This window comes from Chiroxiphia lanceolata, chromosome 7 (genome assembly GCF_009829145.1).
Source record: "Chiroxiphia lanceolata isolate bChiLan1 chromosome 7, bChiLan1.pri, whole genome shotgun sequence".
NCBI classification, from domain to species: Eukaryota; Metazoa; Chordata; class Aves; order Passeriformes; family Pipridae; genus Chiroxiphia; species Chiroxiphia lanceolata.
Genome location: NC_045643.1, coordinates 4,823,248 through 4,841,734, shown reverse-complemented (window position 1 = coordinate 4,841,734; position 18,487 = coordinate 4,823,248). Strand labels below are relative to the sequence as shown.

The following is an 18,487-nucleotide window of genomic DNA, read 5'->3' as shown; positions in this document are numbered from 1 at the left end:
TGGGCAAAAGAGCATGCAGCTCAAGCTATAAGAGAAAGCAGTGTCTTTCAGACCACTGAAAAAGTCAATAATGAAGCCCTGCTGCATTAATTTCTGGATTCAGTTCCTTTGTCACTGGATCTGCACAAGCACAGCCTCTGTCTCGCTGAAATCTTCCTTTCACCACTGATGTTTCCTTTACAGCTACGCTAGCACACACTGTACACAGCCCAGCCAAGGTTATTTTTCCAAAATGATAATAGTTGCTAAGTCATACAATTCAGACATTGAATTCTGAGTTCTGCTGGCTGTGACAAAATGTGCTTGTTGCAGCTGAATGAACAGTAACTGGTGTCCAGTGGACTTTGGCTACTGATGCTTTACTGTTACTATAATTGTTCTCAAAGACATCTCTTGTCCTGAAGGGAAGCTTTCCTGGAAACCTTTTACTGGCTGTCTACTATAAATAGCATTTGCAGCTGTTTAAAGCAAAGCATACAAGGGAAATGACGATACAGACATACTACTGCAATGAAGTTTAGCAGAAAAGAATTTAATGTTTAAATAAGAAAAATCCATATTGTGCGTATTACAATAAATCATATTAATCTCATTGTTTCAGATGAGCACTGTTAAGAATGAAAACACACTTTCATGAGCACTACATATAAACGGCCAAGTTAATCCCAGAGTAATTCCAAAGTCAACGCACATACAGGAAATGTACAAAAGGATCTACTTGGTTACAGCAGAAATAGAAAGAATTTCCTCAGACTCAAACAAAGGATCAAGCAACACTGTATTTTTTTATTTTTAACTCTAACCAACAAGGGCTTGCATCGCCCAGCTCTTACCAAAGCAAATGCTTGCATTATATTGTGTATCATTTAGGATTATTTTTTTTTCTTACTGAAGAAACACTATTTATAATAAGCCATACAGAGCCCCCCTCCACCTCCTATTTCCTTTTCCTAACTATGAAATTATAAACCATTTGACAGGAAAAACTGTTGCTTCTAAGTTTTAACAGGCATATGGAATTTATTAGCATCTAAACCTGAATGACACCAGCAAAGTCATCTAACATTTGTACCTTAGCTAATCTCTCTTCAAAGCAAAGATGATAATACCTTCTAACTTCACAAAAGGATTTTGAGATCTGTAGGTGAAGAATCACGTAACAAGGTATCTATTTGTTTTACTTCCATTTTTACCACTCTCCTCCCTCAAATTTTATTTTGCCATAACAAACACCTTCTTGCAGTGGTCAGCTCTAGTTCACTCTACTTTGAATGACAGGTGAAAATAACAAGGAAATGTATTTAAAAATTACCTCTTCAGGGCACAGTTCATGGGTACAGCTCATAAAGTGAGTACAAAGCAGTGGGAATGCAATTGAGTATCTTGATTGAGAGGGAAGCTCCAAACACTGCTGAAACATCTTCTCAAAAGCACGACTATAAAAACTGGTCAGAAAAAGTCAGTTATTAATCAGACATTTAAATGCAATACATACATAATTTTGCTGCAAATTAAGTTTACTTCACAGAAATCAAATATGCTACTAGCGCCAATTTGTAGTTATACCAAGAACTGCCCCGTGCTTTAATAATTTTTTTCAACATTTGTTTTCTGCATTCACTTCTTATGCATTTTATTTGCACATCCCTATTATTATTATCATCATTATCATATTTTTATTCTGACGTTTGCCACACAGGGACTGCAAAAACTTGCACGTTTTGCAAAATGTATTAATGAAGAATCTGCAAATGAGCCTAGATGACTTATGCTACTGCTTGAAGACTCTCTCTAATAGATGTTCAGAAATACCTTTTTCAAACTACTTTTGCTGGAAACCAGAAATCCCAGTTTATTCTCCCACTGGCCTATCTTCCTATGAATTTTGCCATTTAAAAGTTACACTTGCAAGGACAAATCAATCAAGAAATAATAAAAAACTTGTAGGGTCAGTTTAGTAGCATACCAAAATATAGAAAGATCTGAGGTTTCCACCAACATCTCCACCAAAGAATCTACCATTTTCGTGTGGAAAATGATTGTGTTCATCATTTTTCCTAGTTCTCTGTGGTCCGCAAGACCAAGCGAAGCTTTAGAAACACTGGTGTAGGCCTGGAAAGACACACAAAAAAAATCTGCTGTTACATGTGCAGCTGCTTTTTTTCAAATTCCATTGCTATTGCCCATTTCTGTTTGTGCTATGCACAAGACACCTGTGTACTGGAAGACTGTGCACAGACTTAAAACTTTTATGTTTCCACTAGAGATTGAAAAAAACCAGCAAACTGACTTTCAGTGAAGTCTCCAAATATCATTTGACTGTGACAGCAATTCACAGATAAACTGTAAACCAAATCTATTGACAAAACACAAATGTGCACTTGTAAGCCCTCCCTTAACAACGTGGGCAGACTGAATCACACCCCACACAGCCACCAAACTGCTTAGCCTCAACACCTTCTATTTCTGAACTGCTATAAACACCCCAAAGGATGATTTGCAAAAATTATGCAAAGCAAAGTTATATCAAAATGTAGCAAATTATCTATTTCAATATTTGTTTGATTTTTAAGAGTAGGTTATTTTTAGACAGCCTGTCACTTGCAGTCTGAGAGCAATCCAGAAGAGCAGTAATTTTTTTACATTTAGGCTTTAAGTTAGTGACGTGGTATGTATATTTACCAAGTCTTACCTGCAATCTAAACCAATCTAATCTCATTCCTCTGAAGTCAAATACCTCTCCATCTTCAACTGCATCAGGGAAAAATACAGAACAGAAAACCTTTAGGAAAACAACTACAAATTCAGATATACTATATCAGATCTTCTAAAAAACCCCAAAGGACTAAAGAATTATTTGGGTAATAAACCTCATGCTTTTACTCAAAAGTTTTCATCCAGACAATCATGCTAATAGAAATTAAAATATTTATGTGGAAATATGTGTAATAACTTTTCTATTATTAAATATAAAAAATATATTAGAATACATGAATTTTTAAAATATATTACTACCTATCTGAAGGGAACTGCCCTGGAAAAGGGATACACTACAAGAAGCAGATAGAGTAACAAAAGAGAAACAAGGGAACACAAGCAGTTCATACAAGTTATCTGCTTCTACTGATTGCATGAACCAAAATTGATGGAATCTGCCAGTCTGTTATCATTTTTCCAAGTTCAGTTTAAACTTACCTTGTTTCACACTTAGTGAGGTCATTGTGTTTACAAAAGAGGACATGATGATTGATTCATCCTCTGGGCACACTGAAAGATTCTAAAATAAATGTTGTTGCTATTATTATTATATGGTTTATGAAACAATGTCAGCACCTATGCCCCATTTATCAGCTATACTGTGACAAAAACTTTAACTTAATCGATGGAATTGATAGAATATTTCAAATAGTGCCATTTAAAGCTTCTAAATTAAAAGCTTTCACTTTTTAATTCATTGGTTGGTGACAAATACCTAGGAAAGTTTGCTTTCAAACCAACAGCTGCTCAAAATAGGAAAATCTGTCAGTAAATGCAGCTATGTATTTTCTGTCCTGTAGGCAAAGAAAACCTGGCCATGCCAGGATACAATGGAGCCCATTTCAGCATCACTTTGCTTCCAAGAAACCCTCTCAAAACTTTTTTCCACTAACACTGACTTCACCTGAAAAATGGCCTATCAGGCTGTCAAATTTTACAAAATACAACATAAATCTTTTCAGCAACTAATAGGATCATATTTCTATCAAATAATACAATATAGAAGTTTCTCTTAATTCCAGCAATGACTGACATTTTAACCTAAAGGTTGAAAAAACCCCAAATTACCACTCAATCACTTGTCTAGTCTCATGCTTGATACCTGTTACGAATTAATGACAACTAAAATTCAAGCCCATTTTTTATTCTTGTTTCAGTTTGGGCTCCATCTAGTGGGGTCACTAGGGAATGAAACCAAAGCAGTTCAGAAAGTTTATAATTTCTTGGTTGAGCTAAATGTGAAAAAGTTTCTACAACTCCCTTCAGTGACAGTACCTGTTGCACTGTTTCTAAACATAACAGTGCTTGATAATAACAAAGTATTCTTATATGAATACCTATACATATGAATTCACACCATTCATAAGAGTTATGAAGCTGGGTCAGGGGACATTTAGATTGTGCATTAGGAAAAGGTTTTTCACCCAGAGGGTGGTTGGGCACTGGAACAGGCTCCCCAGGGAAGAGGTCTCAGCCCCAAGCCTGGCTGAGTTCAAGAAGCATTTGGATGATGCTCTCAGGCACATGGTGTTACCCTTGGGGATGGTCCTGTGCAGGACCAGGACTTGGACTTGGATGATCTTTGTGGGTCCCTTCCAACTCAGGATATTCTATGATTCTATACAGAAACTAAAAGCACAACTCCATATCCTAGAATTAAACAGTAACTTGCTTTATTCTGTAATGTTCATCAAAACCCACAAACCAAGAGGCATTTCATGAAGTCACTTTGGACAAAGAGCCCTTTTTAAAATTTGCATTTGAGAACCCAGAACCCCAGTGCTGCTATACCTGCACAAGCTCATTTAAGACCACAGCATCAAAGCCAGAGAGATACTGCACGTAGTATCTCTGCATCACTGGGCCGTATTTCCGCACGTGTGCTCGGAGCTCCTCCATGTAGAATATTAGCTCGGCTATGTGCCTAGTCAAGAAGGCAAAAAAACCCAATTTCTATCAGTGTAATGCTTCTCAAGGGTATTTCCTCCTATACCTTGCTTTTAAAACAATTATCAATAGGTAATTTCTGTATGCAAATATTTGTTCACATCGTAAAAGGAGCTTACAAGGGTCATTTTCTCTGCAAGGTCAAATCCACCCAACAGGGGGTAAGTTTGCAGGATACCACCACAGTAACCCTTAAAGGTTTGTATAACTATTCATCACTCTTTTTTGATTAAGAAGCCCTTTTGTAATGCTCAATTTGAAAAAATGTTTTTCTCAAAAAGTGGTTACACCTGAAAAATACAACTGTAATAACTGCTTTTCTGTATTTTTTTTTTTTTTCAAGAAATGAGGTTGGTCAATAGTTGCACAGGTTGTTTCAGAGAGGCTCTGGAATCTTCATCATTCCTTAGGATCTAAATCCAGTGAAGCTAGAAATGGCCTTGTGATTGTCACATGTTTAAAGTCCTGCAGTCCTTCAGTTCAACCTTGTGTTCAATAATCTTGAGAACAAATCAAAGTTTCCTGCCTGTCCACATTTGTAAGATCATGTAATCACCTTTGTCATTTTTATCATCTGTTTATGGTGACATTCATGCAGTCATAAATTACATAAAGAAAGCTTAGTTGTATTTCAAAAACTGTTTGAAAGACAGTTTTACTACAAGAGACCTTCTACAAATCCACAAATTAAGCTTTTCGACAGTTTTCTTACCTCCTCCACTGATTTATCAACGCAAAATCAGTAACACCAAAGACACATGATAAAACTTTGTTTTTGCTTATTCAAAATAAAAAGGTACAAGACTTACATAAAATACTTTTATTTTATAAGTTAATTTTTACTGATGTGCTCCAGTTTCTAAGGCAGTACTTTTAGTTTTCTATTCTGATGGGAAGCTTAATATTCCCAGGTAAAAGTTTTCTGCACAGTCTCAACTCTTCTATATAGCCATCCTTTTCTGAGGTTCCTTTGCCTTGAAATGTATTTTGCCTGTGAAATTCTAATATTTAGGGTATAACACTGAAAATGCACATACTTATCTATGAAGTCATCTGCGCTCTTCTTTGGCATATTATCTGCGTGACGTAGGAGCCAAATAATTTCATCACGAGCAAAGGATAATGCCATAAATACAAAAAGTGCCTGAAAAAGAAAAATTGTTGACAAGCTCATAGATACACACAATAGTTGGGACAGCTTGTGCAACCAGTCTCTAAAACCAAAGTATTTAGAAAACTAAGTAGGTTTTCTTAGAGTGAAGTGTGGGATTTTTCCCCCCCCCCAAACAAACTCAATGTGGTACTACCACTGAGAAATACACTGTGAGACTGTACCAATGCAAAGCATAAGAGGCATCATTACCTTGGGGCCCAGCAGGCCTGGCTGATCAGACAAGACAGTGGCCAGCTCTTTGAGTGCAGAACGTAAAAACTTGCGTCTCTCTCTGTGCATTGAACCGCTGCATCAAGAGAACAATCCCAGACATCATCCACTGTGCTAGCCACAGAACATCTGATTTTCTACAACATTTAAGCCCAAGCATAGGCAGATTACATTATATCAACTTTACAAGTTCAGAATTTTGAAGAATGTGGTTCAACTTAAATTGGCATCCCCATCACCAACACTGTATATTCCCAAAGTATCAATAAATTTGACCCCCAAGTTCTCTGCCCCTCCTCTGTGATGTGCATTTGACACCATTACAACATTTCTATTTAATTTGCATTCTCATTAAGTAGTCAGACAAAAAGAAACTAAAGAATAAACTAAATGCTGCCATCCAGATAATTTGAAAACTAATCTAAAACTTGGGAAGTTAACTTGGTAATGGTATTAAGCAAATCCAGATTTAAAAGAGGATCTCATTAGAAAATGAACAAGTAATTCAGCATTCAACGAATCCCTTTTATATATTCTTTATAACTTTGTTTTAAGAAAACCAACACTGAAGTCAGTCAGGAAAACTCTGTAAGACACTTACGCATGTGAAACAGCGGCTTCTTTGCACTCTCTGATGTCATTAATTCGCTTGTTGTAGCTGCAAGAGAAAACCAACCCAACAGGGCAATAAGAATCAGCAGCACAGTTCAGCGAGACCTGAGTGCAACTCGAGGAGTTGCAATGTTGTAGCAAGCAGGACACAGCAAAAAGCTCATGAGACTTATTTCCCTAATCAGAGCTAAATGCCGAAACTGGTCACTCAAACAAAAAAAAAACTCTTCTGAAGTGCTCCTAATGCTGCTGGTAGAACTCACAACTTTGTTTCTGAGTTTTTACATCATATACTGCAGAAAGTGGTAGCCAGATGCAATTTTTCAAGCAAGCTCTACATTTGTAACATCATTTCCCTTCACAAGGTCAAGATTATAGAATTTCAGAATCATAGAATGGTTTGGGTTGGAAGAGACCTTAAAGACCATCTAGTTCCAACCTCTCTGCTGTGGGCAGAGACACCTTTTTTTTTTTTTTTTTACACAAGATCATTACTTTTAACTGTTGTCATTTCAGAGACTGATTCACGAGACTTTTTCAGAACTGAGACAAAGAAAAGGTGTGGTGGTTATGGAATCAGGTCCTTAAAAGTTATGCATTTAAAGAAATAGTCAAGATATCAAGCAAAAATGTTTGCATAATAAGCAGAACTTTAGTGAAGCAGAATATTTTTAAAACAGTTCTTCAAGAAATATGGTATTTTTAACAGAGGTTCTGAAAGAATAAAAGTTGAATTAAAACTTACCCTCTTATGTTTACAAACAAGTCTTCTGCAGCTTTGTGAATATGGAATACTTCATCTCGAAACAGAGCCAAGCAAGAGCTGCTTTGAAGTGCAAGTTTCCAAAGGTTCAAAGCTGTAGCATCACTATTTAGGATTCCATGGCACAAAATAAATCCAACTTCAGAAGTTCACATTGATGTATGTCACAAACCAGATGCACAAAGACAGTAAGAGAACAATGAGATGATTATGCATTTTCTCTTAAATAGTTCACACAGATCATTAATAAACTCTTTAATGGATCACATAAAAAAATACCCCTCATGCTTCTAGGAGGTATTTTCGTAATATTTTTGCAACATTTTTGTAACATGAACTACTTCATGTTGACAGTACTTGGCTATTTTCATCACAAATACTAAAGCCCTCACTTTCAGTCAAAGTGTGGAATAAACTAATGACAGACTCCATTCCAGCAGCACATGTTCAATTCTCACTTCACTGCAATGTAAAAGTGATACATACAAATCAGATTTAATCAAGTTCTCCAGAATCTCATTTGAATACAACAGATTTTGCACAGTATACAAAAGTAAGTAGTCTTTTAAATGTTATTTTTTTAACACAACCACGAGTTGTTTCAGAATATTTTACTCACAAATGATCCATTTCTCCATTGCATCCAGAGAGAGGTACTCGCATGGCATCTGTTAAAAAACCCATAATTTGTAGCACACCAATTATATAAAAGACAATACATTTAATGAGAAGTAGTTTTTAGCAAAAAGGGACATACAAAGCCTTAAATGCTGATGACCAGACTGCTGCTGATCACTAACAGGGCACTGTTTCAATGCTTTAGAAACAGGGTTTGAACATTAAATGAACTTCCATACCCTCCAACACCCCGAACAAATTTTGTCAAATGTCTGATTTCAACAAACACTATATTTAAAAAGGCATTTGATGTATACTAATCAGTACTTGACAGCTGCTCATGCTTTGGTTTTTTTCAGAACAATAACCATTCACATCACAACTGAGGTGGCAAGTGTAAACACAAATTTCAAAGGAAGTACCAGTTGTGATTTCCAGCCTCTTGGCTCACAAACACCTGAGACAGTACACCGGATTCCCTCCCTCTACACTGCAGAAGTTAGCATTGCTTCCCTTCATTTTCTGATTTTTAAATACCGGAAATGAAGGCACGAGCTAATGTAAGAGAAGCTTTACTTAATGCAAGGAAACTTTTCCCTAGTACTGAATTATTCAGTTCTCCCAGTGAGCCTATTTACTTCTCTGATCAACAGTCACATAAGAGATAATCCAGCAGAAAACTATTTTACAGAAAACATTGCTTAACTGTATCATATAATGCAAATTAAAAGGTCATACTGTGTCAGACTGTGCAGGATTAAGCATTGTACTGGGGGCACTGATGAGGCTCAGTAGTTGTGCATTTCTCCACTGGTCAGCTGAGAGATTTCGTCGAGGATAGACCATCTGGAGTGAAATCAGAGCATCTGAAAGGGACTAAAAAAGGAGGGTAATGATTAGTTTGAATGGTTAGTACTATTTTATCAGTACGGGTGTTTTCTCAGCATTATAACTCACAATTATCAAAACATTCCACTGAGCTAGTTCTGAAACTAAACTTGAGGTTAAAACCCATTGTATGTAGTTTAACATATAAAAGACTATTCCAGGCTAAAGGAAGGATGCAGAGCTCAGAATTACAGGACATGGGGGAAAAAAACCAAATCAATAGGGGACAACAACCCTGTCACTTACAACTGGAATTATTCATTATTTCTTCAAGCATCCCAATTATTGTGTTATTCCCTTCTCTGCCACATTATTTTCTATGTCCTTCCCCCTTTGGTAGCAAATTATAATTATTTGAGCAGATACTGTCTACAGGAGCATCTTCATAACAAATTAAGCTTATCCAGGTAAGTGTATCCTACGTCTTTTCCATTACTTTTGTAACAATAGTGGTGCTTGCATGAATCCTCAAGAGAGCCAGGGCTGAGCAGAGACTGTTGTGACAGCAGAGAAGGTCACTCAAGCAAAAAAACCAAAGTCATGTGAGGAAGCTAAAGCAAAGGACTAAACAACTGTCAGGTTTGCTGCGAAGCAGTGAGATGATAGAGGGACAACCTAAGTGTGCAATTCCACAAGTGCTACCCAAGAATGTGTTTCTATAGCACAGTGCCTGGAGGGATCCCTGACCTCAATTTATACCTCTAGCACAAGAGCAAAAAATCAGAGCAAAAGGCAGCTTTTACAAAACATTTCAAGGGAAAGGATTGGTTTGCTATTAAATACAAGAGATAATACCGAAAAGTGAAGCATCTTTGCTAAAATGTGCACCAGAAAAGATTATTTTCCAATGAGATCCTTAGCTAAATAAGACTTCTTAACAAGACAAGAATCACTTGAAGGGAAGCGTAACAAAAATAACATCGCAGATTATTTAGACAAATTAGAAGTATTCAAAACTATTTCACTCCAGAACACTTAGGGACATAGAATCACAGAATCAATTAGGTTGGAAAATACCTCTGAGATCATCAAGTTCAACCTTCCACCCAACACCACCTTGTCAACTAGACCATGGGACTGAGTGCCACATCCAGTGGCACTTCTTAAATACCTCCAGGGATGGTACCTCCACCACCTCCCTGGGCAGCCCATTGTAAGGCCCAAGCACTCCCTCTGTAAAGAACTTCTTCCTAATGTCTAACCTAAACCTCCTCCAGTGCAGCTTAAGACTGTGCCCTCTTGTCCTACTGCTGGTTGCCTGGGAGAAGCAGCCAACCCCCAGCTGGCTACAGCCTCCTTTCAGGGAGCTGTAGACAGTGATGAGATCTCCCCTGAGCCTCCTCTTCTCCAGGCTGAACAACCCCAGCTCCCTCAGCCTCTCCTCATAGGACTTGTGCTCCAGTCCCTTCACCAGCCTTGTTGCCCTTCTCTGGACCTGCTCCAGCACCTCAATATCCTTCCTGAACTGAGGGGCCCAAAACTGGACACAGCACTCAAGGTGTGGCCTCACCAGTGCTGAGTACAGGGGAAGAATCACTTCCCTGGTCCTGCTGGCCACACTGTTCCTGATCCAGGCCAGGATGCCATTGGCCTTCTTGGCCACCTGGACACACTCTGGCTTATGTTCAGCACCCACTGGTCCCCTTCTGTCTGGTCACTCTCCAGCCACTCTGTCCCCAGTCTGTACTGCTACAGGGGGTTGTTGTGGCCAAAGTGCAGGATCTGGCATGTGGCCTTGTTACACATCATATCACTGGATTCAGCCCATCTATTCATCCTGTCCAGGTCCCTCTGCAGAGCCCTCCTAGACTCCAGCAGACTGACACTCCCCTCAACTTGGTGTCATCTGCAAATGTGCTGATGGTACACTCCATCCCCTCATCCAGATCATCAACAGAGGTGTTAAAACAGGACTGGGCCCAACACCGATCCCTGGGGACACCACTGGTGATCAGACACCAACTGGATGCAGCACCATTCATCACCACCCTCTGGGCCCAGCCCTCCAGCCAGTTCCTAAGCCAGCACAGAGTGCCCCTGTGCAAGCCATGGGTTGCCAGCTTTTCCAGGAGTTTGCTGTGGGAGACGGTGTCAAAGGCTTTGCTGAAGTGCTGAAGTCCAGACAGACCACACCCACAGCCTGCCCCTCATCCACCAGGTGGGTCACCTGATCATAAAAGGAGATCAGGTTGGTAAGGCAGGACCTGCCCCTCCTAAACCCGTGTTCTCTGGGTCTGATCCCTTGTCCACCTTGTAGGTGCTGCATGATTGCACTCAGGATGATCTGCTCCATAACCTTGCCAGGCACTGAGGTCAGGCTGACTGGCCTGTAGTTTCCTGGGTCCTCCTTCCAGCCCTTCTTATGGATGGGTGTCACACTGGCCAACTTCTGATTGGAAGTGGATCTGGGACCTCCCCAGTGATCCAGGACTGTTGGTAGATGATGGAGAGCGGTTTGGTGAGCTCTTCCACCATCTCCCTCATCACCCTTGGGTGGATCCCATCTGGTCCCATAGACTTGTGAGGATCCAAGTGGCTCAGCAGGTCACTAACTGTTCCCTCCTGGATTACAGGGGGCTATTCAGCTCCCTGTCTCTGTCTACCAGCTCCAGAGGCCACTTGTCCTGAGGACAACCTGTCGTCTTGTTGAAAACTGAGGCAAAGAAGGTGTTAAGTACCTCAGCCTTTACCTCATCTTCGGTGACTATATTCCCCCTTGTGTCCAATAAAGAATGGAGGCTTTCCTTGCCTTTCCTTTTGCTATTGATGTATTTATAAAAACACTTTTTATTATCCTTTACTGAAGTGGCCAGATTAAGTTCAAATTGTGCTTTCACCTCTCTAATTTTCTTTCTGCATGCCCTAACAACATCCTTAAACACTTACTGAGTTGCCTGCCCTTACTTCTAAAGGTGATAAACCCTCCTTTTTTCCCTAAAACTCTGTGAACTTCTAGTGACAATCCTAAAATGTTTAAGGAAATCAAGAAAAGTCTCAAGAGGGTCAGAGGAAGAAAACACAAACAGTACCTGGACACCAAAACAGAGGAAAAAAAAAAAACCCCAAACCTTGAAAAGTTCAGGTAGTAACTTAGTATTTAACTTCAGCTCCTGTCAAAGATTCAAAAATAAATTGCTATGCAATCAATTTGGAAGCACATAGTAAATAACACCTGTATAAATAACAATTGGTCAGTCATGTTCACACAGAACTAGCTTCCTCTGACAGAATAGCAAGTCCAGTGGACAAATGGGAAGTGATAAACAGGATATACATTGACATTGGCAGAGCTTTTGTCACTTTTCCAAGGTATCCTTACATGAAAATGCAGCCTAGATGAAACATCACACAACTGCAACACAACCAGCAGTTGTGTAAGAATGCCAGCTTAAAAACATTTGTAAAGAAAAGAGTAAAGGAATTGGGTTCCTTTAACTCAGCGAAGGCAACTGAGCAGGGTAAGCAGTGTCAGCTTTTGAGTACAGGAGCTATTGTTAAAGAGGCTGTGGTGATCTCCAGGATTCCCACTTTAAGGACAGTCCAAAGCAAAAACCCTTCTGATACAAAATAGAAAATCGCATTCATCTCAAATGGCAAAACAGCAAAACAACCAACTTCACAGAAACATGGGGATCTCCTGAATTTCAAGCTACAAACCTACACAAAACACAGGTGTAGCTGTTCTCAGATGATCTGCAACTGATTTTTAATTAATTTCTACTCCTTAGTAAATAAAATGGCACCTTACTAGTGGGTCTCACCATTACTGTACTTCTATAGGTTCTGCTTTTTAATATGTTATCGATCCCCAGCTCCCGACATTCATTATAACTAACATCTCATGTAAAATTAATACCCAACAGCCTTTGACAAAACAAACCCTTGCATATTGACTTTTCAATCTCTGTTTCTCCCAATTAATGGGGTGTGTGCCTGTAAAATGTAGTTACATACTTTACTGTGAGGTACAAATTCCTCCATCATTTTCTTTAAAGGATTTTCATAATCCACAATCATCTGGCCAAGGCGTGGATATTCTCTGTCACTAAAAGCAACAACAAACAATTCACTTAGGTGCAGCTGTTACTGTTATCATTACACAAATTTCTTACACAACAGATTTTTTTACCTTGCTCCATGTGTCATTTCATGGGCATAGTTATACAATCCAATGATAGCCTTCCTTTCCTCAATTCGGGACAGCAGGATCATTAGAGTCGTGTAGGTTATAATCAAATCTAGGTAGTTCTTTGTTAAATCAAAGTTTACAGTCTAGAATAGAAAAACCCTGTAAATTATCATTCTACAAATTTTTACAAAACAAGCATAAAACATTTTCCTTGCCTTTCCGCCGATTTCCAGAATTTTTTAAATACAATGGACTCTCTCTTTTTGAACAAATTTCTTGTCCTGGTTGCATATGACTTTTATGATCTTGGTTTATTCACTCAAATTCCCAGAACTGTTTGCACTCATGAAAGTAAGCAAGCAAATAAATCTTTCCAGGCTTAAAAGTCACAGGTTACCTGACAGACAGGAAAATTTTTCTTGGATGTTACTAAGCAGTTTGCAGTGCCTTGCTTATGAAATCTATTTTAATAAGACTCTGTAATGTGAAAAGGTAACATCATTCCATAGGATATATACTTGTTCCTTTTTTATATTATGAAACTAAGCCAAATTTAGAATAATGACTAAAACTAGCAAGGTGACATTATGAACATTAAGAAGGTTGAAACAAAGAGGAAAAGGTATTTGAGGTTTTCTTTTGGGGTTCCACAGTGTTGGGCTGTGGAGTTTTGAGGTTAAGGGGATTTTTTTTTGGTTTTGGTTTTTTTTGTTTTGTTTTTTTTGCATATTGGGTTGTGGTTTTTTTTTTTTAAATATAACTCTTTTAGGTGCTTTTGTACTTGCTTTAGTCAACCCCAGAAGTGACCTCCTCACATAGCTTATGTGGACACCAGTAATATTCCTGTCCTGTGAGTCTCATAAGGCTTAAGCATACAAGTAACAGTAGAACCTAAGAATTAATCTGTAGATGCAATAAAGCAAAAATTACAGGAAGATTTGTATGTCTAATAGATAACGTTGTTACTACTGTTCATAAGAAGCCTATTGAAAACAGTCTGTCTCTGATTCCAAGCTATTATAAAAATTAGAAATCCTGAAGATAAGCGTTTTTATTTCTCTTGCATTTATAACCAGATATGTCATGTTTCTTGGGCTAACATAAGCAAATCCTTCTCCCCACAGGACTCTGATTAGAAACATTTTTGAAAGCATAAACCCAGAAACTTACAATATCAAAGAAGACTTGGCAAACATCAATTGTGTTCAGCAGCTCACAGACATGGTCCTTGAAAAACAAAGGAGTAACTTTAGTCTAAAAAGAGCTAATTAAATCATTTTACAACGACTAATGATGGATTTCGATTCTTCCTTTATTTGAAGAACAGAGCTACAAGTCCAGCTATTTCACTACATAGTTTTATTTCATAAATGGAGTGACAAAACCCTGATGTGACGGGACAGCTGACACATTTGTAATACCTTACCTTAAATTCCATTACATCAACAAAGGTGAAGTAGTACAATGCCAGGTTCTTCAGAATCTCTGACTTTTCTTTCTGGAGCTGAGCAAGCTGTTGCTACAAGAGAAACAAACAGGCACACTGTTCTTAGAAGACCTTGAGAAAACTGCTGCAAAGTAATCCCTGTGAAGCGCAGAGTAACCACCGGGCTATGCAAAGAAGCTGCAACATTGTTTTCTAAGACTGAGGTTCTGTGTGTCTCAGCACAGATCATTTTAACAGCTGCCAACTATACTTTGAAGATATAAGTCACATTAGTACACATTAGTACCAGAGTCATATTGTTTAGCTCAGCTAGAGATGAAAATGGGTAGTTAGGGAAACAGTGTTATCATATGTGTAATTAGCCAAAGCAGAACAGTACATGAGCACAAATCAGTATGCCAAAAAAAAAAAAAAAAAAAAAAAAAAGACGTTACTTGAGGTAGGAGAAAAGAAGGCGGCAGGTTACAAACTTTACTACAGAAAAACATTGTGCTTTTAAATTCTGAACTTACCAAAAAGAATATCCAGGCAAAGCCACGTTAAGCATGCAAAATAAAATGTAGATACAAACATAAAATACAGTAACGGTTCTTGGACCAGTTCCATATAAACACAATAATACATTCAAACAAAAGCAACGAAAAGAAACAAACAAAAAAAAGAAGCAAAACACTAGCACTAGAAACTGGTGGATAAGATGGAAAAGGTAAATGTGAATACAAAGGCATAAAATAGTTCACATGGATTTTTTTTATTATTATTTTAAACAGACAACAAAATATCATTTATTTTTCAAAATTTTCGGGGGGAACCAGACACTTGGACAATTAAGAACACAAAAAACTCTAGCTGCTACTGAACAGCTATTCTGTTTATCTATGTATTACAGTCTCACAGCACTGAAGAATCCAGTTATTTAACTTGCAATATCCAGCTATGAATTAAGTCTCCTTCCCGATACATGAATTGAGTTAAAGCAGTTGTAACACTGAACAGGAAAAAGTGCCCTCCAAAAAGCTCCAAGATTTTAAATTAATGACTGATCAAGTTAAATAGGATTTTCTTCTCCAAAAGAGCAATCAATTATATGAAAGAGCTAATAAATTGTTAGTTTATTTTCATTTGAGAGATTAGAACTGAGTATGCTACTTCAGCTCCCTCTCTTTATAAAGCTGTGCCTTGTGTTCTCAGTTTTATGTAAAGCATTAAAATTCCTCTAAATGCATAGAGCAGACTGGCTGGACCACTACTGTGATAAAATCATCATTGCTTCTCTCCTCCGAATTTTTAGAGGTGGTGATGATTTCTAGAAGCCTTGATCCATGAGGCTTCCACTACAGCCAAGAAAGACAGGAATATAGAGAGTAAATTGGAATGGCTCCATTATAAAATACTCCTGCCTACTTTTACACCACTGCGAAGGATCGGACTTTGAATGCCTCTCCTATATATTATTTAAGTCTCTCTCATGTAGCCATCAGCTGGGACTTAAACAAAAGAGTTGCAAGTACACATGTTCATTTTCTAACTTGTCCTGATAAATCTCATGCACTAGGAAATATGTTATTTCCACTTAATTGATTTTTGGTATAACAAATAGCAACTGAGTGTCCACTCTTGCAGGACACCACAATTTCAGAGGTACAACACATGAAGTGGGGAGACAGAGCAAAAAGAGAGATGGTTCCGGGAACTACAACTGCAAAAAACCCCAATAAATTTTCATAAATTCTGTGGAGCTGTATGGAGTATAGGGAATTATACACTCCACTAAGAATTATGGAACCACTGCTGTGCATTCTTAACTAGTTACCTGTATTCCCAGAAACATTTACACTTCAACGATGCTACTACTTTCCTACAGAGTTAAGATGACCATTCTTGCAATTCTGAGTGTTCAAAGGGTCAAAAAGATTTTATTCAAAATAGTAGCATCGAAGTAAAACAATACCTCAGCTGTGACCACTGTCAGATCAGTATGGGGCAAAGAGTCCCATTCATAGAGCACAGCCTGATGAGTGATGTTTAGAACAGCTGACAGCACGTAGTGTCATTTGCATTTTTATCACTCAGGAATGTGGGTGTAGCTCTTTCCACACCCACTGCATCAAAACTTTCCATTACTAATTTCCTAAACAGCTGTTGAGAAATTGCTGGTGCTGTATCATTTTGTATTAGGTTTCAGGCTTTTTAACTTTGCCTGCAATTTATTATCAAACAGTTTTCAGTATCCAACAAAAGTTTTAAAATAGGATAAACTGAAGAAATAACTCTTAAAAACATTACTAGCATTAAAAGATTATTTTCACTATAGCTAGCCATGCCTTGCTGACTGGTTACATGTAAGTGGTTTACTTATTCTCTATGAATTTAAAGTACAAACAGTATTTTTGTTTAATGAGGTAAATTAGATTTAAGACCTATGAAAAGCTGCAGGAATTTCAGCATAATATAGCAAGATTAAAAAAACCCTGAAATAATTAATCTGAAATTATTTCTTTTGTCTATTAATAACATATCACATGCCCAATCGTATTAGAATATTATTTACAAATCAGGATTTTAAATACCAGAGAGTGAAGTTAACACTTTGTGAAGTATATTACCCAAAGATATTCATATTAAATCCCCAAAATCTTTGCACAGTTGATTATGTACACAGAGAAAGCACATTAAAAGAAGCAAAAAACAAATGAGAAAGTGTAAGACAGCCTCACTCAGAGCCTACAGGAATGATGGCTCAGAGACAAGAGAGTAATGATGCAGCCACTGGGATATTAACCATGTGAATAAATACCAGTTTAATATCAAGGCTCAGGAGAAACACAAGACAGCTAGAAAAGGTTGTTCAGAAAGTATTAAGTGTGAAAAACCAGAGGATAACTGTACTCCTGCCATTTTTTATCATGTTTGACTGGTAGCAGTAGCATGTGAATAAATGACTTATTTCATGCTCCGGGAACAGACACTAGGGGAATTTTCTGCTTCTTGCATCAGTGTGATGGAATATAAGCCCCAAATACTACTTGGAATATAAGCCCCAAAAAGCAGTATTATAAATTCTGACTTAAAATTCTGAGGATAGGGGTAAATTACCACTGTCAGCATTCTTGCTGTCATTTGTTGCAGTCACTACACTTGCCACCTGTAGAGTGATTAGACAAAGATTTGAAAAACTCAATTCATTTGAACAAAGTTCCATGTCTACAAAATCCACAGCAGAACAGCAGGGAAAGATAGAAGGATCTAATCAAATGAAGAAAATTAGTTTTAAATTCTGTAAACTAACTGCAGATTGACAAATGTGTCCTTGGTTTTCTTATTTCCAGTTAAAAGCAGTCTCTGAAGTGCTGTGCTGCATATAAAAAGATGCAACAGAATATTTATCATGTTTACTAACTTATGTTTGTCTGCTGCAAAATCTATTTTTGGTCTGTTTTTATGTTCTTAGCATTAAGTTAACTGTTTTAAAAATAAAATAGCCACCCATGACCCTCTACAAATGTTATGGCCTGTGGGGTTGACCATATTATTAGTAATGATGGCTAACTGGAGCAGGGAGGCTCCTCTTTATAAACTGATCTACCTGTCAGCCACAAAGAATAGTTTCCCCACTCTCTCATCTTCATTTACAATTTTAGCAAGCTTTTTACAATTTATTTACAAACCATACAATTTTTAGAATGCCATCTCACTAACACTGCTTAGCTGAAATACTGTCTAGGTATTAATAAGGGGGGGTTTTGTTGTTTCTTTGTTTTTTAATGGCCAAGTTGTTCAGTTGTCAATCATGAAATCAAAAGAGAGTTTTAATGGATGAGGATCTTAAGTACTACACACATTTACTCCTCTGCAGGTATTGCAGACACTATGAAACAACAAGAGCAAGCACATGAGTAGTTTGATTTGCCTTGGCAAGCGATTCATATGGACACTTACAGC

General features: G+C 37.8%; 1 protein-coding gene across 4 annotated transcripts in view; it reads right to left on the bottom strand.

The window, feature by feature from the left end:
• NCKAP1 (NCK associated protein 1) overlaps nucleotides 1-18,487 on the bottom strand; it is a 60,872-nt gene that overhangs the window by 24,573 nt on the left and 17,812 nt on the right. For 2 of the 4 annotated variants that reach the window (XM_032693817.1, XM_032693819.1), the window contains 15 exons: nucleotides 14,525-14,611; nucleotides 14,269-14,325; nucleotides 13,099-13,241; nucleotides 12,924-13,014; nucleotides 8,820-8,957; nucleotides 8,083-8,131; nucleotides 7,446-7,602; nucleotides 6,690-6,746; nucleotides 6,068-6,164; nucleotides 5,742-5,848; nucleotides 4,549-4,681; nucleotides 3,196-3,277; nucleotides 2,693-2,751; nucleotides 1,967-2,112; nucleotides 1,313-1,445 (listed from right to left, as the gene is read on the bottom strand). In XM_032693817.1, coding sequence (XP_032549708.1) covers nucleotides 1,313-1,445; nucleotides 1,967-2,112; nucleotides 2,693-2,751; nucleotides 3,196-3,277; nucleotides 4,549-4,681; nucleotides 5,742-5,848; nucleotides 6,068-6,164; nucleotides 6,690-6,746; nucleotides 7,446-7,602; nucleotides 8,083-8,131; nucleotides 8,820-8,957; nucleotides 12,924-13,014; nucleotides 13,099-13,241; nucleotides 14,269-14,325; nucleotides 14,525-14,611 — 1,536 coding nt within the window. Of the gene's footprint in view, nucleotides 1-1,312; nucleotides 1,446-1,966; nucleotides 2,113-2,692; nucleotides 2,752-3,195; nucleotides 3,278-4,548; nucleotides 4,682-5,741; nucleotides 5,849-6,067; nucleotides 6,165-6,689; nucleotides 6,747-7,445; nucleotides 7,603-8,082; nucleotides 8,132-8,819; nucleotides 8,958-12,923; nucleotides 13,015-13,098; nucleotides 13,242-14,268; nucleotides 14,326-14,524; nucleotides 14,618-18,487 lie in introns of all 4 variants that reach the window. The other 2 variants (XM_032693816.1, XM_032693818.1) reach the window with 1 other exon arrangement.